The sequence below is a fragment of the Mus musculus genome, chromosome 9, assembly GCF_000001635.26.
Source record: "Mus musculus strain C57BL/6J chromosome 9, GRCm38.p6 C57BL/6J".
Taxonomy (NCBI): Eukaryota; Metazoa; Chordata; class Mammalia; order Rodentia; family Muridae; genus Mus; species Mus musculus.
This window is the reverse complement of record NC_000075.6, coordinates 44,396,850-44,418,414: the sequence shown is the minus strand read 5'-3', so window position 1 is coordinate 44,418,414 and position 21,565 is coordinate 44,396,850. Positions and strand designations below refer to the sequence as shown.

Sequence of the window (21,565 nt, the reverse complement as noted above, 5' to 3'; positions counted from 1 at the left end):
AGTAGATTTTTTTTTTCCCATGTGTAAAATGCCAATAATCTCACACCACAAAGCATCGACGTGAGGATTCGGTGAGGTCATTAGCACAAAGCACGGGGTCACAGTGTGCGCCCTGAAATTACCAGTTCTGCGTTGTTACGCTAAACTGGGTCTTTGTCAACGCCTGAAAGTGTGCGATCTGAGGTCCTAACTGGCGTGCATTCTTTCTCGTTCTTTCACAAGCTGCCGGGTTTTCTGCGGGTGCGTGGGAGGTGGGGGCCCGGAGTGAATATTCCGCGCAGCCGCAGAACGGATTGCAATAGCGCCTACTGCCTCTAGGGGAACCGGGAGCTCCTAGGTCGCCCCGCCCCGTCCGGCCCGGAAGGGTCAGGGGTCAGTGGGTGGTGACGAGCCGCCGCTGTGTGGGTGTTCCCGGGTCCTGGGTCTATGGCGCCACCGCAGCGATGTCCTCTGTGTCGGCAAACTTTCTTCTGTGGTCGCGGTCACGTCTACAGCCACAAGCACCAGCGGCAGTTGAAGGGGGCTCTGGAGCGGCTTCTACCGCAGGTGCGGACCCGGGGCTGGGGAGGCCAGGAATGTGGGCTGGTTTCAGGGTCCTAGCTGGCTTCTGTCCTGCAGGTGGAGGCCGCCCGCCGGGCCGTCCGCGCCGCCCAGGTGGAGCGCTATGTCCCCGAGCACGATCGGTGCTGTTGGTGCCCGTGCTGTGGCTGCGAAGTGCGAAAACACCTGAGCCATGGCAACCTGACAGTGCTACACGGGGGTCTGCTGGAACATCTGGCCAGGTGACAACTGGAAAACACCCACCTCCCCCGTACAGACAGAGAGTTGTACACACGTGTGGCATGGGAAGTTGAAATTGGGGAGAAGGAAGGTCGACTTTGTGACTTAGTTGGGTTATGGACTGAACTACCTGGCCAACCGTGGAGTTTAGTGGATCTTAGCCCTTCCACGGTCCCAGTGGTGTGGGTGATCTTTCTAGAAAAGCCAGGTTGCTCTCCTCTCACCACCACCACACACTTTATTGGAAGAAAGGAGTCCCAAGATAGAGGTCTTGAAGAGGTTGGTATAAACAATCCTCTTCTCTCTGCCAAGCCCACAGAAGCAACCCAATGGCCAATCTGCATTACTTACCTAGTGCTCTGACATTCGGTACAGTTTTACTCTCTTAATGACTAGCTACGATTACTCTTTCTCTCCATTCTCAGCCCAGAGCACAAGAAAGCCACCAACAAATTCTGGTGGGAGAACAAGGCCAATGCCCAGATGAAAGAGAAGTTTCTGATCTCCCCCCAGGATTATGCACGGTGAGTTACGTGTTCGTGAGTTATCCAGGTCTTTGTCAGGCACAAGAGCTTCTTTTTTTTTTTTTTAAAGTGGTTTTTTTTATGCCATTCTTTTTTTTTTTTTTTTTTTTTTTTAGATTTATTTATTTATTTATTTATTATATGTAAGTACACTGTAGCTGTCTTCAGACACTCCAGAAGAGGGAGTCAGATCTCGTTACGGATGGTTGTGAGCCAACATGTGGTTGCTGGGATTTGAACTCCGGACCTTCGGAAGAGCAGTCGGGTGAGCCATCTCACCAGCCCCACGAGAGCTTCTTTAAATTGGGGAGTTCTGAGGGAGTGTGATGGTCCACATATGTAACCCCAGGACTAGGGAAGCAAAGAATGGATCCTTGAGCAGCCAAAGCCAGTTGAGGCTACAGACAGAACCTTATCTCAAAACAAGAACTAATTGGGGAAACTCAACTCCAGTGTGTTGGTGACCATTTATAGCTCTAGTACCCAGCTGAACCAGGTTAAGGTCCAGGCCAGCACATGTGGTTATGTTTCAGAACACCAAAAATAAGTAAATGTATTGCAAAGTCCAGCAGGGATTTCCTTATAATCTACTGCTATCTAGTGTTTTCATGGTACTTTTTATCAATATACCCTCCAACTTCTGTAGTGAACAGAGCACACTAAAGATGTGATGGCTGGGTTATGGCGCTGTAGGCCTCTAGTCCCAGGTGTTTAGAAGGCTGAGGCAGGAGGACTGCTAGGCTCAGAGGTCAAGAGGGCGTATGATCCTGCATAACTGGAGTCACAGAATGTTGTGAGTGTCCATATGGATGCGTAAATATAGGTGTTTAAAGATCAGCTAGTGCACTGCACCTCTGAGCCGTTTCTCCAGCCTCCATCATAGGATTTTTGATTAGTGAATAAAGATAGATAAAAACTTACTATTGAGGGTAATGAATTGCTGTTTGTTTGGTTAGTTGGTTTTGTGTTTGTTTGTTTGTTTGTTTTTTGAGGCAGGGTCTCTTTGTATCGTCCTGGCTTTCTCTGTAGATCAGGCTGGCCTTGAACTCACAGAGATTTGCCTGCCTCTGCCTCCTGAGTGCTGGGACTAAAGTCGAGTACTACCACATTTGACTCCTCCTTCTAAGTAAGGGAAAGAAAAGGCAAGGTGTGAAAAAGCATACAAGTGCCCTGAACCAAGACAGGATTGCCTAGCTCTGTTTTGAGACAGGATCTCATTATATAATCCATGCTAGCTTCAATCTTAATATCTTCCACTTTCTCAGTGGGGGTATTAGTTAAGCCTTTCTGTGTAGGAATGTCTTGCCTGAATTGTATGTATATATGCCATACGCATGTAGTGCCTGCAGAGGCCAGAAGAGGATGTCACATGCCCTAGAACTGGAGTTACACAGTTGTGAGCCACCATTTGGGTGCTAAAAACCAAAACCAGGTCCTCTCCAAGAATATCAAGTGTTCTTAACCTCTGAGCCATCTCTCCAGCCATTATTTTTTTATTTTTTTTAATTTATTTTTTTATTAGGTATTTTCCTCATTTACATTTCCCAATGCTATCCCAAAAGTCCCCCATACTCACCCCCCCACTCCTCTACCCACCCACTCCCCCTTTTTGGCCCTGGCGTTCCTGTGTACTGGGGCATATAAAGTTTGCAAGTCCAATGGGCCTCTCTTTCCAGTGATGGCCAACTAGGCCATCTTTTGATACATATGCAGCTAGAGTCAAGAGCTCCGGGGTACTGGTTAGTTCATATTGTTGTTCCACCTATAGGGTTGCAGTTCCCTTTAGCTCCTTGGGTACTTTCTCTAGCTCCTCCATTGGGGGCCCTGTGATCCATTATTTTTTATTTTTAATAATTGGGGTATTGTGTGTGAGTTCTCGTGTCCTTGGGAGACCAGAGGTGGTAGTTTCCTGGATCTGGAGTTACAGGCAGCTGTGTTACACCACAGCCTCACATGTGTTGGAAACTGAACTTGGGTTGAATGCAAGAGTAGTATGTGTTTTTAATTTCTGAGCCTTCTCTCCAAGCCAATAGTGGTATTTTTCTTTCTGAGATTGATTATTGGGTGTGTGTATTTGTGTGTTTCCATGTCTGTGTTGGGTATATGCCTCTGAGTACTACTCTACAAGATGGTCAGCAGCATCAAATCCCTCTGGAGTTGGAGTCAGGTTGTTGTCAGCTGCTCAACATGGATGCTGAAAGCTGAACTTGAGTCCACTGGAAGAGTCGGATGTACTTTTTTTTTTGATTTTGTGTGTATGGGGTTTACCTGTGTGTGTGTGTGTGTACACCATTTGTATGTCTGATGCCCTCTAAAACTAGAAGGCATTAGATCCCCAGGAACTAGAGTTACCGTCTCTATGAGACAGGATGTGGATGTGAGGAATCAATCCTGAGTTCTCTAGCATAGCAGCCAGTGCTCTTAACCCTGAGATCTCTTCCCAGCCCTACGTTTTAAGTATTGTAGTATAAAACGAATACAAATATGTTGTTGGGGTCCAGAGCTTTCACTGTGGCAGAAGGCATATACACGTAATAGGAAAATAGCCTTTAAGTATAAAGGTAAAGTGGCCAAGAATACCATCAGTGAGCCAGGCTTGCTGGCTCACACCTTTGATCCCAACACTTATGAGGCAGAGCAAACAGATATCTGTGAGTTCAAGGCCAGCCTGATCTACAAAGTGAGTTCCAGGACAGCTAGGGCTACACAGAGACACCCTGTCTTGAAAATCCAAAAGAAAGAAAAAAAAAAAGTGGCATTGGTACCAGGGTAGGTGCTGGCACTTCACCAGCAGTGTAATATTCCTTTCAGAAACTTTACATGAGCTTGGCATAGTGGCACAGCCATTGATCCTGGCAAATTGACCTCTGAGTACCAGGACAGCCAGGTCTACAGGGGCTAAGGATAAGATCCGTGATTAAAAGAACTTGCTACTCTTGCAGAAGACTTGAGTTCAGTTTCCAGTGGATACTGAACCCATTGTGCAGCTCACAATCAGCCGTAACTCCAGCTCTAAGTGATCAACACCCTCTTCTGGTCTCCAAGGAAACTAGAAATGCATGCAGGCAAGATAACCATTAAAAATTTAAGAAGAAAATAAATGAAGAATAGTGGAGCAATGTGACAGTGACAGGTATCCCCAGGTGAGAGGCAAGGTGCTCCACTTTACCAGTTTTGTTTCTGTGAGTTGAAAATTCTCAGTTTTCTGAGCTGAGCATGGTGATTCATTCCTGTATTCTCAGCACTCAGTGGCTGAGGTGGGAGTTCTGTGCTGGCGGAATGTACAATCAATCAATCAGTCAGTCAATTCATATTGTCTCTTTTTTCCCCCTCATAATTAAAAACTATCTACTGAAGTGTTCTTTACAACTAGTAGGGCTGGAGTTCTAAGTGGATTTATCTCTTTTTAGTTATCTTTATAATTCCTGTATTTTTAGGTTTAAGAAGTCCATGGTGAAGGGCTTGGATTCCTATGAGGAAAAGGAGGACGAGGTGATTAAAGAGGTAGGAAGAAAGGCCTCTGAGAGACCTTGCCCCATAACCCTGAGCCCTTCTAAGCATTTTCTCTCTTCTACAGATGGCAGCTCAGATCCGTGAGGTAGAACAGAGTCGGCAGGAAGTGGTCCGATCTGTCTTAGAGGTTGGTTTCCCTCGGAGGACCCAGCGCAGTATCCAAATCCACTGATGCCTGGCTTCCCCCATCAAGCATTTCAAGTCAGCTCTTCTCAGAGAACTAACGGTTCACACCACCATGTCCACTGGGGGCAGGTCCAGAGATGTGGGCAGGGCTGGGGGTTGGCAAAATGGGCAGTACCTTTTCATAAGACACTGAGTCTGGAGTGTGGGGACATGGCCCAGGCAGGCTCGGAAGCACTTTAGACACATTTATTTTTCCTGAATCAAACTCAGCCTCAGGCAGAGTCAGATCCAGAAGAGGGCTCTTCAGCACCTGAAAGTTGGAAAGCGACCAACGGGTAAGTCCTCAGGGCACTTGGGAGGTAGATGCTGGGAAATGGGAGCCAATCTGATCTTTACCATCCTCAGTGCTCAAGGACCTCATCTGCCAGCCTGGCTCCCCTGTCTTTCAGCCATGTAGCCTCCAGCTCACAGCAGGTATCACACTTGGCCTTGCAACCTGTTGCAGAGCTTGATTGGATGGAGACAGGACAGCAACTAACATTCATTGGCCATCAGGTACAAGAGCAAGCAAACCAGAGGAGGGGCACTAAGCTCTCATGTCCCACAACAGACCAATTTTGACTTTCCTACTTATTCTAGCTGTCTCCATCTTCTGTTGGCTTCCTTTACTGAGCCCTATTATAACCTTTCAGTGATCTTTTTCCTAACTGCTGTCCCTCGTTGTCTCAACCTGTTCAATATAGAGTGTCCACACTTCACTACCCATACAGGCATCTGAAACTAGCCACCCTGCCCTGAAATCCAGTACCTTCTCAGTTTTAACTTTACCCCGTCTACCTTGGGGCTGTCCTTAGTTACTGGCCAGTTCCTTAGAAGTACTAAAGTAGCACTGTCCAAAGCTGTGTTCCCCTCCCCTAAAGTTTGCTGTCAGTTGCTTATGAATATGTTATCTTGTGGCTTTCTTATCTCCACCCCATTTTTACCACAGGATACACCCGGAATTGGTAACATTCACTCAGGTAAGTTTCTGAGCAGTTTCTGGGTCTGCGAGATTATCTTTTGGTTTCTGTTGTTTGCAGTCTATGTAGCCCTGGCTGTTTCTGCCTCCTGACTGCTGGGATTGAAGTATGTATCGCCATACCCAGCTATTTTGACACAGGGTAACCCTTTGTTCCCATTGGCCTTGAGTTCTTGAACTAGACATTTAACTAGTTTGCTGGGGTTTTGTTTTCCCTTTTAGTTTTCTGAGACAGGGTTTCTCTGTGCAGCCCTGGCCATCATGAGACTCACTCTATAGACCATGCTGGCCTAGATCTCAGAGATTCACCTGCCTTTGCCTGGGATTAAAGGTGTGCCCTATCACCACCTTTAACATTTTTTTGTCTGTTATCTATTCAAGAATTTGTATCCAGAATAGATCAAAACTTGCTAGAGCTGAGGAAATGGCTCAGTAAGACTACTTGCTGTGTAGGCATGACTTCAGCCCTGAAGTCATGGAATGGAGACAGGTGCTGACTAGCAACCCTAGCTGTAACTCCAGCACTTGGGACCCTAAGGCAGGGAGGCCTTCATTTTGAAGCCAGGTTGAGGTATAGTGAAACCATTAATCAATTTGAGAAACTTACAACAGAAGGTGACTAAAATACTAACTGCATGTACCAGCTGCTTGCCAGTTATGCAAGGTGGAGATTACTGTAATGCTGGGGTGTATACACTTACAAGTACTCCTTCCAAATGAAGCCATACTGCATTTTTTGGTTGTGTGTTTTTTGAGACAGGGTTTCTCTGTATAGCCCTGCCTGTCCTGGAGCTCATTTTGTAGACCAGGCTGGCCTTGAACTCAGAAATCCGCCTGCCTCTGCCTCCCAAGTGCTGGGATTAAAGGCATGCTCCATCACTACCTGGCTACTGCAAGTATTTTAATGGAATACAATGATGCCGGCTGGAGAGATGGCTCAGAGGCTAAGCGCAATGACTGCTCTCCTGAAGGCCCTGAGTTCAAATCCCAGCAAACACATGGTGGCTCACAACCATCCAAAATGAGATCTGAAGCCTCTTTTGGTATATCTGAAGACAGCTACAGTATATTTGGATATAACAATAAATAAATCTAAAAAAAAAAAAGGAATACAATGATGCTTGAGTCATTAAATCAGGGCTTTCATTGAAGCTTATATTAGCATTTTTACTTTAAAACAAAGCATTTGGGGAGGTAGAGGCAGGTGAAATTTGAGACCAGCCTGATCTGTGAAGTGAGTCCAGGATAGCCAGGGCTACAGAGAAACCCTGTCTCAAAAGTCAGCAGACCTGTTGATGGCACTGAGGTTCAGTGCCCAGCACCAACATGGCAGTTCAGTCATCTCTACTCCAGTCTCAGGGGATCCACTGTCCTCTTAATTTATGACCAGACACCATAAGACATTGGATCCCATTACAGATGGTTCCCATGTGGTTGCTGGGAATTGAACTTGGGACCTTTGGAAGTAGCGATCTTAACCACTGAGCCATCTCTCCAGCCCTCCACTGTCCTCCTGTAACCTCAGTAGGTACTAGGATAGGGGGTGCAGACATGGTTTCAGCTGCCTCTGGGCTACCTACTGCCAAGCTTCAGCCAGTGTTTATTTTTGAGCACACCTAGCTGGAAGGTGCCATGCCCTATCATGGAGCTTAAAGGGCTTTGCTTTGTTCTAGGTGCCACACCTCCCTGGATGATCCAAGAGGAGGAGCACAGCTCTGGCAGCCTCCCAATAGGACCCTCCTATGAGGAATTTCTCAAAGAAAGTAAGCAAGCCACCCGTCTCAGGTCTTCACAATGAATTTCTTGAGCTGTTTGTAGGCCTAACTACTTAGCTGTCTTTAAACAAAACTAAACACATATTCCCTATTTACAGAGGAAAAACAAAAACTGAAGAAACTCCCTCCAGATAGAGTTGGCGCCAACTTTGACCACAGTTCCAACACCAGTGCAGGCTGGTTGCCTTCTTTTGGCAGAGTCTGGAATAATGGACGCCGCTGGCAGTCCAGGTATGAATAAATGTCCACACTTTTAACTGGCTACCTCCCTGTAGATTTACCATTAGTCTTGCTAAGTTTTTATTTTCTTTCAGGCATCAATTCAAAACCGAAGCTGCAACAAGAAGCAAGCAACCACGTAAAGGGAAAAGCTGAAGGTTCCCAGGCGCAATTGCATCTGACTTCATGGCCAACAAACCAATTCCAGCTATTATTCCTAAGACCAAATCCTCCCCGGCTGCCTTAGGAAACAGATGCACCCATTCATTTGATTCAATAAAGTTTTATTTTTCCAAATGTACAGCTGATTGAACCTGTAAAACAAACAAAAAAAAACAAAGTCATAACCGCAACATCTCATAAAGGGCACGAGTGATACTTCTACACCAAGAAACTTTTCTTCCCACCTGTTCATGCATCTTCGCCAGCAGCTGGAGCGTCCCCACCCTTTGTGTTTCTGGTGTAAATTACTTGGGCTCTGTGCTTTGAAACCAGCTTGATAAGTCCTAAGGAGAAAATTCAAAGTGTTTGAAGGTTCTTGCCTTACACACGTGCATTTGGTATCTGAGAAGGAAATCATCTCTCCAGCTCCAAGGATGCCAGAGTTCCTCATATAGCAGATACCAAGTGTACATTTCCTATTTCTTTTCCAGACAGAACTCCTTAATTCTTAGGGTGCCAGGTCATACTCTAACTTCCAAGCCGGCCTGGGATTTGGTGCTGACCCTTTTAGCCTTCAGTGTGCTGGGCTCACAAGCGTGTACCCTTAATCCCAACTCTGTCTAGGACAGGAAGACCAACAAGCCAGCCATCAATGTAGCTGTTTTTAGGATTTACTAATAATTTAGTGTATTTGCACGTAGAGAGAATCACCCTATCTGAAGTCAGTCTTTTCTTCCATCCTGTTGAGGCAGTATGTCTCACGCTGCTGTACAGCGGGTGCCGTGCAGAGTTGGCCTGAGCTCCTGGGTAAGTCCATTTTGCCATGGAAGTGTTGTGGTTACAGGAGTAACTACACAAACTCTTCCACATCCTTGGCACAGACTTAAGGGGCCACCACCTCTATGTTAAGGACCATAGTTTATACTTGTAACAACACCTAGATCCTATCTGCTAAGTTTATGTACTTAAAACTATAGCCAAGCCGGGCGTGGTGGCGCACGCCTTTAATCCCAGCACTCGGGAGGCAGAGGCGGGCAGATTTCTTAATTCAAGGCCAGCCTGGTCTACAGAGTGAGTTCCAGGACAGCCAGGGCTACACAGAGGAAACCCTGTCTCGAAAAACAAAAAAACAAACAAACAAAAAAAATCCCACCAGAGGCAGGAGAATAATTTGCCCGGACAACAAAGTGAGATGGCATTCCAAAATAACAAGGCAAGGTGGTACTCTGGACTTTAATCCCAATTAACGGAGAAGCAATAAATAAATAAATAAAAAGGGCCAGGAATTCAAGGACTGCAAAGGAATGCAGGACACTGAAGTTACTAAAACTTAAGACTCTGGAAGTCAGTCTATCCTTCATAAGTCTTTCCAGTCATACTGCTCCCAACAAGACAATGCACTGGTAAGAACAAGGGCACATCACCTACCTTTACTAAGGAGCTCCTGAAGGGCTGCCCTGGCCAAGGAACCGCGAATCTTCAGTCTCTCAGAGACCACGGCTGGAGTAATAAGCTTATAGTTCGGAACCTCCTTACAGAGCTTGTCGTATGTCGCTTTGTCGAACAGGACAAGATTGTTCAACTTGTCCCGAACTTTGCCTTTGGACCACTTCTGCTCATCAAAACAAATGAGAACCAGTCAGAACCATCCCTTTGCTCCCTAACATCAAGCATCTGAGAAAGCTCTGTCACGATCATCTCAGGGAAATTAGAGACTTCTTGGCTTATTGCATTGGCAACTTTGGAGTCGCTATCAGATACCCTGAAGACCAGACATATGCCTTACAGTTCATAGCAGTAGCAAAACTATTAAGTAGCAACAACAAAAATAATTTCATAAAAAAAAAAATAATTTCATGAGCTGGGCAGTGGTGGCACATGCCTTTAATCCCAGCACTCGGGAGGCCGAGGCAGGCAGATTTCTAAGTTCGAGGCCAGCCTGGTCTACAGAGTGAGTTCAGGACAGTCAGGGCTATTCAGAGAAACCCATCTTGAAAAAACAAATAGTAATTTCACAGCTGGTGGTCAAAAGGGGAACCATCTTAAAAGGGTCGTAACATTAATAAGGTTTAATACCATTACTTTATAAAAGTATTACACCACTGTATTCTTAAAGTGACTATGTGATTTTAGAATTCGGTATCTGGGGAAAAACTTACAGCACAAGTTCACGACAGGTCCCACAGATTCCCATTACAAATAGCTATCGCCTACCTTCTTCTTGGCCTTGCCACCAGATTTATTTACTGGGTCTTTATCCTTTTTGGCCGACTTTCCGGCATCTTTCTTCTTCTTGTCGTCTTTGGGAGGCTAGGGGAAGAAAGCGGGAGTGCAGGCCAGTCACATGGTGGTCCCATGCACCCCGATCGCAGCCCTTCACCCACCCAGGCGCCGCCGCCGGAGCACATGGACACGATGGCGGCAGCCGCCCGGAGAGGCAGGCCCGCGGGTCACGAAGCAGTCCGTGTAGGGTCGCCTCCACCTCCCCCCAGCACCGCCCGATCCTCTGAACCCCACTGCTCAACCCTCGCGGGCCTTACCATGGCGAAGCTCAGAGAGTCGTGTAGACCACAGCAGCCTCGCTAAGATGTCGGAAAAAAAGGAAGCCCGGTGGCCCAACAATCCCAGAAACCTCTGCCTCGAGAGAGTACTTCCGGGGCAATGGGTGGAGCCACGTCTTGGCTAAACTCCGCCTCTTGTGGGATGGGATAGGGGGCGTGACTTCCAACCTGCAAACTCTGAGACTGGTCGTAAAATTGCTGCACTTTGCTGCGGGTCACCCAACAGCCACTAATTCTCTGCTCTGTCACTGAGAAATACAGTAGGCCAGTTCCCAGAAATGTGTTTGTTAAAGCAATGGGGGCCTTGGCTTGCGCGTGCGCTTTAGGAGGGGGGAGGGCCGCAGGAGGGAGAGCAGAGGCGAGGCTATGACACCAGTTCCGGGACTGGAGCGCCTGGAAGGGGCGGGATCGTAGTACCCTATCCGTAGCACAGTGATGGCGATTTTTAGCGTGTACGTGGTGAACAAAGCCGGCGGCCTGATTTACCAGTGGGACAGCTATTCGCCACGGGCTGAGGCTGAGAAGACTTTCAGTTACCCGCTGGACCTGCTGCTGAAACTGCACGACGAACGCGTGCTGGTCGCTTTCGGCCAGCGCGACGGCATCCGGGGTGGGCCGGGCTCGAGGGCGGGGCTGGCGCTGCGGAAGTGGGCTGGTGCGGGGTGGGAGTGGGAGTGAGAGTGAAAGAATGGGAGTGGGAGTAAGCGGGGCGGGGAGTGGCCCGGGCCATCTCTGATCCTTAGCCACTCTTCTTGTAGTGGGCCATGCAGTGTTGGCCATCAATGGCATGGACGTGAATGGCAAGTACACGGCTGACGGGAAAGAAGTGCTGGAGTATCTGGGTAACCCTGCGAATTACCCGGTTTCCATCCGATTCGGCCGGCCCCGCCTTACCTCTAACGAGAAGCTTATGCTGGCCTCGATGTTCCACTCGTAAGTTTCCCTACCCCTTTTAAACATTTCCTCCCCTGACTAGTGCATCTGTCTCTAGGCCGGCTAAAGTGTTTCTTTGTGTACTTAAAGAGGTACAATTACTGTGTACCTCTTTAAGTGGCTGAACTCTTTTTATGAAGAAATGTCAACTATAGCCAGGTTTGAGGTAGTTTGATTTTTGCCCAGTCAGGTCTTGTCCTCTTGACCCTAGTTTCTTCATCATTAACATAAGGTAATTGAATTTTTGAAAAAAAAAAATTTGGGGGGGATAGGGTTTCTCTTCAACTTCTGTATTAGGGTTTTACTGCTGTGAACAGACACCATGACCAAGGCAAGTCTTATAAAAAACATTTAATTGGGGCTGGCTTACAGGTTCAGAGGTTCAGTCCATTATCATCAAGGTGAGAGCATGGCAGTATCCAGGCAGGCATGACGCAGGAGGAGCTGAGAGTTCTATGTCTTAATCCAAAGGCTGCTAGTGGAAGACTAGGTTGTCTTGGAACTCACTCTGTAGACCAGCCTAGCCTCAAACTCAGAGATCCACTTCTCTCTGCCTTCCAAGCGCTGGGTTTAAAGGCGTGTGCCAATCACCACCACCACCACTTAATTAGATAATTAAATTAAGTGGACATTGAAATTCTTTCTGTAGCCGGGCGTGGCGCATGCCTTTGATCCCAGCACTTGGGAGGCAGAGGCAGGCGGATTTCTAAGTTTGAGGCCAGCCTGGTCTATAAGGGTGAGTTCCAGGACAGCCATGGCTACACAGAGAAACCCTGTCTCAAAAAAAAAAAAAAAAAAAAGAGAAAGAAAGAAAGTCTTCCTGTGACTGCCTGTAGTGTAAGGTGTGTTGACATAGCAGTAGCCATGAACTAATAAGGTACGTATTCCGTAGCATGTTGGCTTTAGCTAACACGTTTAGTATAACATGTTTCAGTTTGGGGCTGAAGAAATGGTTTGGTGTTTGCTGTTCTTGCAGAGAGCTAGCATCCACATGGTGGCTCACAACCAACTCCTATTGGAAGGGACGTGATGGCTTCTTCTGGCTTCCATAGTCACCAGGCACATATGTGGTACACATGCATCCATGCAGGCAAAAACACTCATACACTTCCATAAGCCCATTTTTAGTTTTTATTGCTACATAAAGCAGCCTACAGAGGCGGCTAGAGATGGAGTGACTTCTCTGTCACCAGGTGACTAAGTGAGATGGTAAATAAAAATTAAATAAATCTTAGGGAAACAATGTTTTGTAGCAAAGTGTATAAGATATAGTGTGTACAGAAGGGAGATAAACCTAAAAGAAATGTTGACACTCCTGCTAGACTGTTCACAGTATTTCTCCTGACTGGCCCTGGAAAGTGAATTCCTCCAAAGATTGGGTACTTGAGTGGAAAAGGTTGAGGACTTTCCCTTCATGTCACATGGTGCATTCCCAACTTTACCTCTTTTGCATACAGGCTCTTTGCCATTGGTTCCCAGCTATCTCCGGAACAGGGCAGTTCAGGCATTGAGATGCTGGAAACAGACACCTTCAAACTGCACTGCTTCCAAACACTGACAGGTATGTGCCTACAGAGGTCATAGGGATAGATGGAGCACATTAGTCCAGTATGGACCAAGGGACTGACCCGAGAAAGCTTAGGTAAACAACAGGGATGGTGTCAGGTTTCCCGGGCACACATGTACAACACACCCATTTTTACAAAGCCACTCTTGGTTTTTTGTTTTTTTCTTTTTTTGTTTTTTTGAGACAGGGTTTCTTTCTCTATGCAGCCCTTGGCTGTCCTGAAACTTATTCTGTAGACCAGACTGGCCTTGAACTCAGAAATCCACCTGCCTCTGCCTCCTAAGTGCTGGGACTAAAGGCATGCGCCACCACTGCCCAGCCCCAAAGCCATTCTTTAGTCCAAGGCTGACTTTGTTTGTGTCAGCCAGCATGCTCAACCCTGGTTGTGAATTGGTAGGCTTCTCACATTTTGGAAGGTGTGCGTTCTAAATCAAATTTGAAAGCCAAGTAGACATGGCCTTTGGATCCTACTTAATTGCTTCACTCCTTGGTGTGGATAGCTGAGGCCCCAGAGCTTGGCTTCAGTAATTCTATTTCTTCAGAGGAACTGCAAGTCTGAAAATGGCAGCTGATCTTGAATCTGGTCACTCTGTCACCCAGGGAGAGTGAAGTCACCCCATCTCTAGCCTCCTTTGTTCGCTGCTTTATGTGGCAATAAGGACAAAGTAAAAATGGGCTTATGATAGTAGTTTATAAAACTGAAGGGGCTGCAAAAATACAGGATGGTTTTTGATGCATTCTCTGTCCTTGAGTAACTGTTCCTGACTTTTCTCCAGGGATCAAGTTTGTGGTCCTGGCAGACCCTAGGCAAGCTGGAATAGATTCTCTTCTCCGAAAAATTTATGAAATTTACTCAGACTTTGCCCTCAAGAATCCATTCTACTCCTTGGAAATGCCTATCAGGTAGGTAGCCCCATTCACCAGATTCTGCCAAAGCTTTGTGCTAGCTCCCAAGTCATTTAAAGTGTGACCAAGCACTGCTTTTAGGGAAAGACAGCAGTGACCAGCTCTGTTTGTCTTGAGGACACAGGGTTTCCGTAGGCTTCACGTTCTTCAAGTCATTCCTACCGATTCTGCCTCTACCCTTGTGGTGGAAGTCTCATCCCTCACAGTTTCTTGTCTTCTGGGTCTGACCTAGATGCGAGCTGTTTGATCAAAACCTGAAGCTAGCTCTAGAGGTGGCAGAGAAGGCTGGCACTTTTGGACCTGGGTCATAGGATGAACCTGGAATGGACGCCCTAAATTCTGAGACGTGCTCCAGAGGGCTTTGCTGTGTCTACTCGGTGAGGGTCCTGTTGTAGCAGCCTTGCTAATATACTTGAAAATGGTAGACCACTGAGCCTGGTGATGGTGACAGATCCTGGGCTCGAATGCTGTGTTCTCTGCCCCTCTGTATATATTACAGTCCTACTCTGTATAGATTTATTTATGGAGGAAACTGGCTTAGCAATGCTGAAATAAACATTCCTTTGTTTTAGTGTTTTCTCTCCTAACTGATCATTTGGGAGAAGGGCAGGGGAGGGGAAGGCAGAATTGCTAAGGGCATTCAGTGAATATAAAGTACTATCTTCTAGAAAACAAGACAAACGATGTTCATTAGACAAACTAGCAGGATAGCGACTCTTGAGCCTTAGAGGCGGCCCGGCCCCAGAGCTGCTGGTTCTCTGGGGCCTGAGGTGGCCGTGGTGGATGATGGGACACTTACTTACTTGCACTTGAAATCAAGCTAAATTTTATCTCAGTATGATCTCTGACCCTGCGGTGTATGTTCTGTTCTAATCTCTTACAGAATTTAGCACATTATAAAATACCTGTGTTTCAGAGCTCTCAAGCCAGTTACAAATGGCCTAAGTGTGGACCCATGCTTTCAGAGCCCCCTTCCTTAAACCTATTTAACCTACCTGCAACCTAGTGTAAGTGTACAGCATTAGCTGCATGCCGAGCTTGTACTTAAAAGGGTCCATCTGCTGGGCGTGGTGGCGCACGCCTTTAATCCCAGCACTCGGGAGGCAGAGGCAGGTGGATTTCTGAGTTTGAGGCCAATCTGGTCTACAAAGTGAGTTCCAGGACAGCCAGGGCTACACAGAGAAACCCTGTCTCGAGAAACCAAAAAAAAAAAAAAAAGTCCATCTATTACCTCTGCTGTTTCACTCCAGAGAAAAAAAGTCTTTCCTTTTGGGGGTGGAAAAAACAGATACTGGTAAGAACACTTTCCCAAGAAAAGCTTTGTCTAGTTTATGTCTCCCTTTGAAAGGATGAGCCACTGACTGTTTAGTATCAAATCTAGCTTTATTGATCTATACAAGTCGGTTTGCCCTCTATATTCTTCCCTTTTGTCCCAGGGTATTCATGAGAGTGGTGGACTCCTCTCCTCCCTTAGGGACTGAGGTATTGGCAACAATTTTGCCCCCTGCCAAGAAGCCTTGGGGTACAGCAGAAACCACAGGCCATTAATACTCACTAGGAGATCAGGACCTAGGAGAAGAAGAAGGGTATAGGAGACACTCTGAATTCAGGAGTTGCCTGTCTGCCAGAAGGTAGAAACAGAAGCTGATGGAGTCTAGAACCAAACATCATCATTTTAAATAGAGCATGGGATGGGAGTCGGGACCTCATTAGCCACTGGTAACTTGCAGCACCATGGAGGTTCAGAGAGACAGTGGAGACACAGAAACGTAAAGGTTCTGTGTTAGCCAGAGCAGCCGCTCTCCTTTCCGTGTCCTGCCAGTAAGGCTGCAGTTGGGGATGCTCCATAGCGAGGACTCGATTCACTCTCCCTTCTTGGATACTCGGCCCATCTTGGTGCGGATATTTCGAAGCAAGAAGAAGACAACTGTGCTGGCTCCACAAACCACTTCTGCCACCCAGAAGGCTGTGCTCCAGCTATAGTGCTTGGCAATGGTGCTGAAGGGTAAGCCAGCCAGAAATCCACCCACTGCGGGGAGAAGAAGTGAGCCACATGTGAGGGTTAAGCTGGGAGGCATTCTGCCTCTAATAGGCCCGAGCAAAGCAGTGAAGGACTTACCATTGGCCATAAGTCCCACAATAGCATGAGAGGTTCCACACAAGTTGGGAGGTGCACTCTCATTGGCTATGACTCCAAACAAGGCAATGGGACCATAAGAAGAGAAACCAAACACGGCTCCTAAAACCAGGATCCAGATCTGCAAGAAGAGCGAGAGGGGGCATTGAGAACTATAGAGTGTCCATAGGTGCCTATTGAAGAAAGAGAGCCTAGCCGTCAGGAACAAACTAGACAAGGCATAGTCGGGAACCATTCTCACCCCACAGTGAATGAGCCAACCCCAAAGGTCTAGGTGGACAAGGACAGGGGAGATAGAGTCACCCCTCAGAGTTGGATGCTGGCTGTTTCAGACTTTGTGCAAGCTGGGCTAATTAAGGGCAAGATAAGGGTGAAACAAAAGTACGACAGACCAGGAGGAAAACCAGAGATATCTTTAAGGCACCTCATGCTCCGTAAAGCCTGTGAGCTCAGCCAGAGGATGGAGAGCAGGAGTCCAGAAAGCATCCTAGAGAGCAGAGGAAAGAGAAGAAAACCAGGCCCAGAGTGGAGGCGAGACACAAAGTACCAAAGAGGGAGAATAAGGTATAAACAGAAGCAAAGGGAGAAGGAGCGGGCCCAGAGGAGGATGTCTTACTTCCTCTCCTTGTACCTTTCAGCCAGCCAGGCTCTCTATTTACCTTGGGTGAGTCACTGGTCACCGTTACTCGGAAGAGGAACATGGATGCTGCCATCCCAGCCATCATGAGTAGCAATAGGCCGTGACGAGGGTTCCCATACAGAGACAGCCCTGCCTATGGATACAATAACAGCCATATCAGGCCCTCCAAGCAGGGCAAAACACTCCCACCCCTGGACTCTGACACAGCAGGGCTATTGCTGACAGGTCTTTGGCAATCTGTCACAGTTCTTGGACCCAGACAGCTCTGGGAGGCCCTGGGAGCTGCTCCGTGTTCTGAGGCCAAATTCCACAACATCCCTTCCTCCACCTTGGGGCAGGCATGGGACACGTGCTAGGGAGCTGTACCTAGTCCACTGCCACCCCTAGTTTTCTTGAGGCAGAGAAGCCTACTAACTAGGGAGAGAGATTCTGGGTCTCCTTCAGTGGGAAAGAGAAGCTCACCAAGGCAGGTCAAGAGAAACCTGGAAACACTCCCATCTCACCCAACGTCTACCCTCTGCTAACCAGCTCATTTGCCAGGACTCCCATCTCCACTGGCTGGCCCAGCCATGCGAGGAAGCCTCAAAGGGCCTCTCTTCGCAGTTCCTCCTGCCCACTCACCTTCGCCATGGCCCTGTCTGACAGGTAACCAGCTGCAATGCTTCCTACAAGGCCTCCGACCTCGAGGGCACTGATGTAGGAGCTACCTGCATGGGGAGTTGTGGGGAGGAGGAAGGGAAAAGAGTGAACAGGGATTTCCCATTGAGGTTATCCCAAGGTACAGACCTACCTCCAAGGATGCCCAGCCTTAAGGGGGAAGTAGAGAAAGGGAGAGAGGGTGGAGATCCCATCTCCTGCATTGGCCCCTGGTTTGTACACCCTTCTCTGTCTAAACACTCATCTTACCCACAAGGGCGGACTGCCCTCGCTCCTGGATAAGGAAGAACTGGCCCCAGTCTGTACAGCAAGTCTTTACTCCGAAGACCACGAGGTAGCCAGTGGACAGCACCCAGAGATAGGGGGACAGCAGCAGATCCTGTAGGGTGCTCTCCTCCTTTGATGAGCCTGAAGGTGGGGAGAGGCCAGCTAGGACTTGGGCTCTGCTCCTGCTGGCCTGCCCCCACTGCACCACCACCGTTCATTAGCCAGCTGCCAGAACAGGCTGTGAGCACCACCAGGATTGATGTGGGGCACCCCCTCAAAGCCCTGCTTCCCTCTCCCCTACCTCGATGCAAATGAAAGGAAATGAGGACGGTGCAGGTGGAAGAAGGCACCCAAACTGCTTAAACTTAGGGGGTTACCCAGAATGGAGAGATCTGTGCTGTCAGAGAAGGCTCAGGATGCGCTGGCTGATTTCAGGATAGAATCTTTACTTCTCCCACCCAATCTCCATTACCATTCCTTCGCCTACATCCAGTGGCAAGCACAGGGCAAGGCAAAGGCTAGTCCTAACAAAATCGTGCGGAGCCAGGGGCAAAGGAAGGTGCTCTAGGAGTCAGCTTGATAGAGGCTTACCCTTTTTGCCCTTGGAGGGGGCAGGGTCCAGATTTCGGAGTCCAACATCAGCAGGTTCATTGTGGATAAGCAGCAGACAGAAGAAGGAGACAACCACACACAGTGCCCCAGACAGGGCCAGTGTGCTGCGCCAGCTGTAGCTCTGGGCGAGGATCGTTGCCAAGATAGGTCCCAAACTTCCAGCCAGGTTCATGCTGGTTGACAACACAGCCCACCAAGTGCCAAACTGGGATGGCTCAAACCACTGTGAGGCAGAGGGGAACAGAATAGGTGCCTGGCTTAGAGGCCACACAGAAGGAGCAGCTCGAGTGTGGCAGACCTAGACACTCACATTACAGGGATGAGGGAAGAGTGCTTCTACTTGGCGGAGCCCAGTCCCTCGTCTGCCACCCGATCCCACCACCCTCAGGCTCCTAAAATATCCCAACAGCAGCAGGAGCTGGCAGGGAACTCCTAAGGAACCTGCTATGGGTTAGGGGTGGAAGGGTTGTGTAAGAAGAGGTGCTCCCAAGTGCCCACTGGGTGCCCTCCCCCTCAGGCTCATCAGATGCACTCACCTTCCTCAGGATCTTCCCACAGGGGGGCCAGCCCAGCCCCTGTGCCAGACCATTAAGAAACCAAAGAGCAGCAAAGGCTGACACTGTGGAGCTCCATGAGAAGACTACGTTGACCAGACCAACCAGGAGCAGCCCAGAGGAGAAGAGCCAGCGGGCGCTCATCTGATCTGACAGAACCCCGCTCACAAACTTGCTGATGGCGTAGGCTGCCGACTGGCTGCTTGTGATGAGCCCTGCAGCGAAGGGGAGCAGGGAGCAGGACACCTGAGGGGTTAGGGACAGGGCAGAGGCACAGGAGGGGCGGAGGAAGGTAAGGGGTCAGGTGTGTACAGGTGCCTGGCAGGGTGAGACAGGTTCCTTCCCGGATTTGACACTCTCCTGCCTGCTGAGCCGTGCATCACAGGCCCAGGCTGACTTGGACCTTCTCAGCCTCTTGGATTTCTTTCTTTCTTTACCCCTGGAATATGCAGTTCCCACCTCACTCTGAATGCTCGCCAAAAGCCCAAACACGTCTGAATGCGAAGGACTCTAGAGTCAAAGATCTTATTCCCCCTGGCAGGTAGCACGCAGGACACATCAAATCATGGTGCTACTCTCCCAGTGTTCACCGTGACCTGCAGGTGCAGCATGCACGAACAGGTGTGAAAACCTTGCTACCCGCTCCCAGTAGCACCTCCTGGGCACGTGTGGGTGCCAGGCATATACACCGGCTAAGCACTGGTTTCACATGTACACCCACACCCAGGCACATGGAGCTCAGCCTCTCCACCTGATACAAGCTTGAAACCCCCCATGCTTGGACAAACCATACTCCAAATGGTGTATCCCACAGCCCACCACCCTGCCCTTCCATGGCTTACCCAAATCGTCCTTGTCCAGAGCGATCTCATCCACCAAGGAGGGCATGACAAAGGAGAAGGTTTTGCGGTTGAAATAGTACAGGCTGTAGCCTCCAAACATGGCCGCAAATATGACAGTGCGATAGTAGCCGTAGCCTTGGGCTGCCATGGTAGAAAAAGCTGGCCCTGCTGGCCCACTCCAGTACTTCTGACCACAGATTCTTGACTGCTCCTGCTTGCAGCTAGCTCTCTTTAGTGCCTGGATCTGCTGAGCTGTGTTTTTCTGTGCGCTTTCTCTCTCCTCCACCCAGGCTCTTTATAGCCGCCTTCTGGACAATCATTAAGCCTGGGGCAGCAACCAGGGAACCCAGTGTCCTGAGAGAGACAAGAAAACAGGTTACTGAGAGCCAAACCGGGGGAGGAGAGGGTCCCCAGGACTGCTTGCCCTTCCCTCCTTTCCCAAGTCTTCTTGCCTGTGAAGCCAGCTGTGATTAAAGGCTCAGCCTAATTACTTTTGTCTGCACAAGCCCAGGGGAGGCTCGGGTAGGATGAGCAGAGCAAGCTCTCAGTATAGCCCTACTCCCTTGGTCAATGAACTTTCTCATTCTCTCAGGTTCCTTTGCGGTGCCAGGCTGCCGGACATTGTGAAAGGCACTAGATCGGTTCCTACCCCCCAGGTTCATTCAATCAACCACATACCTTAAAAACAACCCCACACCCACTGCTGAGCCTTCACCAAATGCTTAGCACACAATGGAGTACAGTTTCCTAATAGGTATCCCCTTCATTGGGGGATATATTTCTTGAACTCCTCATGGTGGTAGGGAACAGCGCATACACTTTCCTTATACACACAGTGATAAAAGGTAGATACATAAATTAGACCTAGTAAGTAAATAGTAAAACACAATGAGGCACCATAGTAAAAGTTTCTTAAAGCCTATCGTTTATTTCTGGAATTTCCCATTCTCCTTTTTCCACTAAGGCTGGCCTCTGTCACTGAAATGTGCAAGGAACAACAGTAGGTAAGGAGCGAGATAACTGCAGTAGTTGCAAAATTAAACGGGGGGACAAGCCCCTCAGTTCACCCTGCAATGACACGCAGAAGGCGCGCCTAGGGCTTAGGTCTGGATGAGACCCCCTTGGAACTGCCTCTGGATCCCTATTACCCTGCGACATCAGTAGGGGGTCCGTACTGCGGGGCTGTGGGTCCCCGAAGCACGCCACCGCAGCTTTCTGCTCCGCTGCACAGCCGCTGGAGCACAAGGCGTAGGCGAGAGAAGCCGCACGTAGCCTCGGGAGGCCCCTCGCTCTGGCAGCCTAGGCTCTGCCAGTCAGGATGGGCAGGCGGCGCCGCTTGCCACCTGCCGAGCACCCCGTGTCCTCAAGCCACCCGGGACACCCGACTCCTGGCTGGGAACTGCGGGTCCTGGGGACAGGAGCAAGAGAGCTGCGGAGACTGTGCGCTGCAGCCACGAGGGCACCGCATCTGCAAGAGCGCTGTCCCTGGGCCGTGGAACTGTCGCCATCCCGGAAGGGCAGTCACCCGGACAGCCTCCGGCGTAGTCGGAAGTCAGGGGAGCCCCAAGGTCCCAGACTTGCCCTCTAGTCCCGCCCTCACTGACGCCCCTCCTTCGCATGCCACCCCTACCTGGACGGAGGCGGTAACCCCTAGTGGGATGGGGCGGGACTCGAGTAAGGCTGGTGCGCATGCACAGAGTTGGGCGGACTACTGTCCACCCTGGGATGGAGACGTCATCCTGCCTGTCAAGCAGCTTCCAGTGAAAGGACAG

At 49.0% G+C, this 21,565-nt stretch overlaps 4 protein-coding genes and 1 non-coding gene across 26 annotated transcripts; 2 read left to right on the top strand and 3 right to left on the bottom strand.

Moving 5' to 3' along the window:
* The first annotated feature begins 330 nt into the window (after window positions 1-330).
* Ccdc84 (coiled-coil domain containing 84) lies at window positions 331-8,256 on the top strand. 9 transcript variants are annotated; one of them, XR_003947939.1, is made up of 11 exons: window positions 331-546; window positions 619-782; window positions 1,206-1,304; window positions 4,742-4,808; window positions 4,882-4,944; window positions 5,214-5,278; window positions 5,372-5,498; window positions 5,932-6,103; window positions 7,635-7,724; window positions 7,835-7,967; window positions 8,051-8,256. XR_003947939.1 is itself a non-coding variant. In XM_006510472.3 (11 exons), the coding sequence occupies exons 1-11, from the start codon at window positions 427-429 to the stop codon at window positions 8,109-8,111; spliced, it is 1,020 nt and encodes a 339-aa protein (XP_006510535.1). In that variant the 5' UTR covers window positions 335-426; the 3' UTR covers window positions 8,112-8,256. The 9 variants fall into 9 exon arrangements, 2 of the variants coding, with proteins under 2 accessions (XP_006510535.1, NP_958760.2); XM_006510472.3 differs by having other exon boundaries at window positions 335-546; window positions 5,932-5,962; NR_151775.1 differs by having other exon boundaries at window positions 346-546; window positions 4,882-4,972; window positions 5,393-5,498; window positions 5,932-5,962; window positions 8,051-8,252.
* On the bottom strand, window positions 8,009-10,701 carry Rps25 (ribosomal protein S25). Its single transcript, NM_024266.3, has 5 exons — window positions 10,658-10,701; window positions 10,332-10,427; window positions 9,546-9,729; window positions 8,363-8,461; window positions 8,009-8,269 (listed from the first exon to the last, which is right to left on the bottom strand). Exons 1-4 carry the CDS (start codon window positions 10,658-10,660, stop codon window positions 8,367-8,369), a joined length of 378 nt encoding a protein of 125 aa, NP_077228.1. The 5' UTR covers window positions 10,661-10,701; the 3' UTR covers window positions 8,009-8,269; window positions 8,363-8,366.
* Window positions 10,702-10,866: 165 nt separating this feature from the next.
* Trappc4 (trafficking protein particle complex 4) lies at window positions 10,867-14,660 on the top strand. 2 transcript variants are annotated; one of them, NM_021789.2, is made up of 5 exons: window positions 10,867-11,288; window positions 11,437-11,611; window positions 13,069-13,172; window positions 13,955-14,081; window positions 14,317-14,656. In NM_021789.2, exons 1-5 carry the CDS (start codon window positions 11,114-11,116, stop codon window positions 14,393-14,395), a joined length of 660 nt encoding a protein of 219 aa, NP_068561.1. In that variant the 5' UTR covers window positions 10,867-11,113; the 3' UTR covers window positions 14,396-14,656. The 2 variants fall into 2 exon arrangements, with proteins under 2 accessions (NP_068561.1, XP_017168987.1); XM_017313498.1 differs by lacking the exons at window positions 10,867-11,288; window positions 13,069-13,172 and having other exon boundaries at window positions 11,476-11,611; window positions 14,317-14,660.
* Window positions 14,661-15,448: 788 nt separating this feature from the next.
* Slc37a4 (solute carrier family 37 (glucose-6-phosphate transporter), member 4) lies at window positions 15,449-21,469 on the bottom strand. 13 transcript variants are annotated; one of them, NM_001378831.1, is made up of 10 exons: window positions 21,424-21,469; window positions 19,794-20,147; window positions 18,934-19,197; window positions 18,377-18,620; window positions 17,768-17,926; window positions 17,483-17,568; window positions 16,881-16,994; window positions 16,646-16,708; window positions 16,204-16,342; window positions 15,449-16,113 (listed from the first exon to the last, which is right to left on the bottom strand). In NM_001378831.1, the coding sequence occupies exons 2-10, from the start codon at window positions 19,821-19,823 to the stop codon at window positions 15,947-15,949; spliced, it is 1,266 nt and encodes a 421-aa protein (NP_001365760.1). In that variant the 5' UTR covers window positions 19,824-20,147; window positions 21,424-21,469; the 3' UTR covers window positions 15,449-15,946. The 13 variants fall into 13 exon arrangements, with proteins under 13 accessions (NP_001365760.1, NP_001365758.1, NP_001365762.1 ...); NM_001378829.1 differs by having other exon boundaries at window positions 18,934-19,166; NM_001378833.1 differs by lacking the exon at window positions 21,424-21,469 and adding an exon at window positions 20,942-21,316.
* Window positions 17,927-17,992, bottom strand: Mir7085 (microRNA 7085). The gene has a single exon (NR_106053.1). It is a non-coding gene; the product is annotated as a microRNA 7085 (primary transcript).
* Window positions 21,470-21,565: the final 96 nt, after the last annotated feature.

Excerpts from the sequence above, each read along its gene's own strand:
- Ccdc84 (XM_006510472.3), top strand. The coding sequence starts at position 427 with ATGGCGCCACCGCAGCGATGTCCTCTGTGTCGGCAAACTTTCTTCTGT. Across the intron at positions 547-618 it reads TGGAGCGGCTTCTACCGCAG|GTGGAGGCCGCCCGCCGGGC; the intron begins GTGCGGACCCGG and ends TCTGTCCTGCAG. Across the intron at positions 5,499-5,931 it reads TAACATTCATTGGCCATCAG|GATACACCCGGAATTGGTAA; the intron begins GTACAAGAGCAA and ends TTTTTACCACAG.
- Rps25 (NM_024266.3), bottom strand. Across the intron at positions 9,730-10,331 it reads GTGGCAAGGCCAAGAAGAAG|AAGTGGTCCAAAGGCAAAGT; the intron begins GTAGGCGATAGC and ends TTTGATGAGCAG. Across the intron at positions 8,462-9,545 it reads TCAGGAGCTCCTTAGTAAAG|GACTTATCAAGCTGGTTTCA; the intron begins GTAGGTGATGTG and ends TTTTCTCCTTAG.
- Trappc4 (NM_021789.2), top strand. The coding sequence starts at position 11,114 with ATGGCGATTTTTAGCGTGTACGTGGTGAACAAAGCCGGCGGCCTGATT. Across the intron at positions 11,612-13,068 it reads CTGGCCTCGATGTTCCACTC|GCTCTTTGCCATTGGTTCCC; the intron begins GTAAGTTTCCCT and ends TTTTGCATACAG. Across the intron at positions 14,082-14,316 it reads TCCTTGGAAATGCCTATCAG|ATGCGAGCTGTTTGATCAAA; the intron begins GTAGGTAGCCCC and ends GGTCTGACCTAG.
- Slc37a4 (NM_001378829.1), bottom strand. The coding sequence starts at position 19,941 with ATGGCAGCCCAAGGCTACGGCTACTATCGCACTGTCATATTTGCGGCC. Across the intron at positions 17,569-17,767 it reads AGGGCAGTCCGCCCTTGTGG|GTAGCTCCTACATCAGTGCC; the intron begins GTAAGATGAGTG and ends CTCCCCATGCAG. Across the intron at positions 16,343-16,645 it reads CAGGCTTTACGGAGCATGAG|ATCTGGATCCTGGTTTTAGG; the intron begins GTGCCTTAAAGA and ends CTCTTCTTGCAG.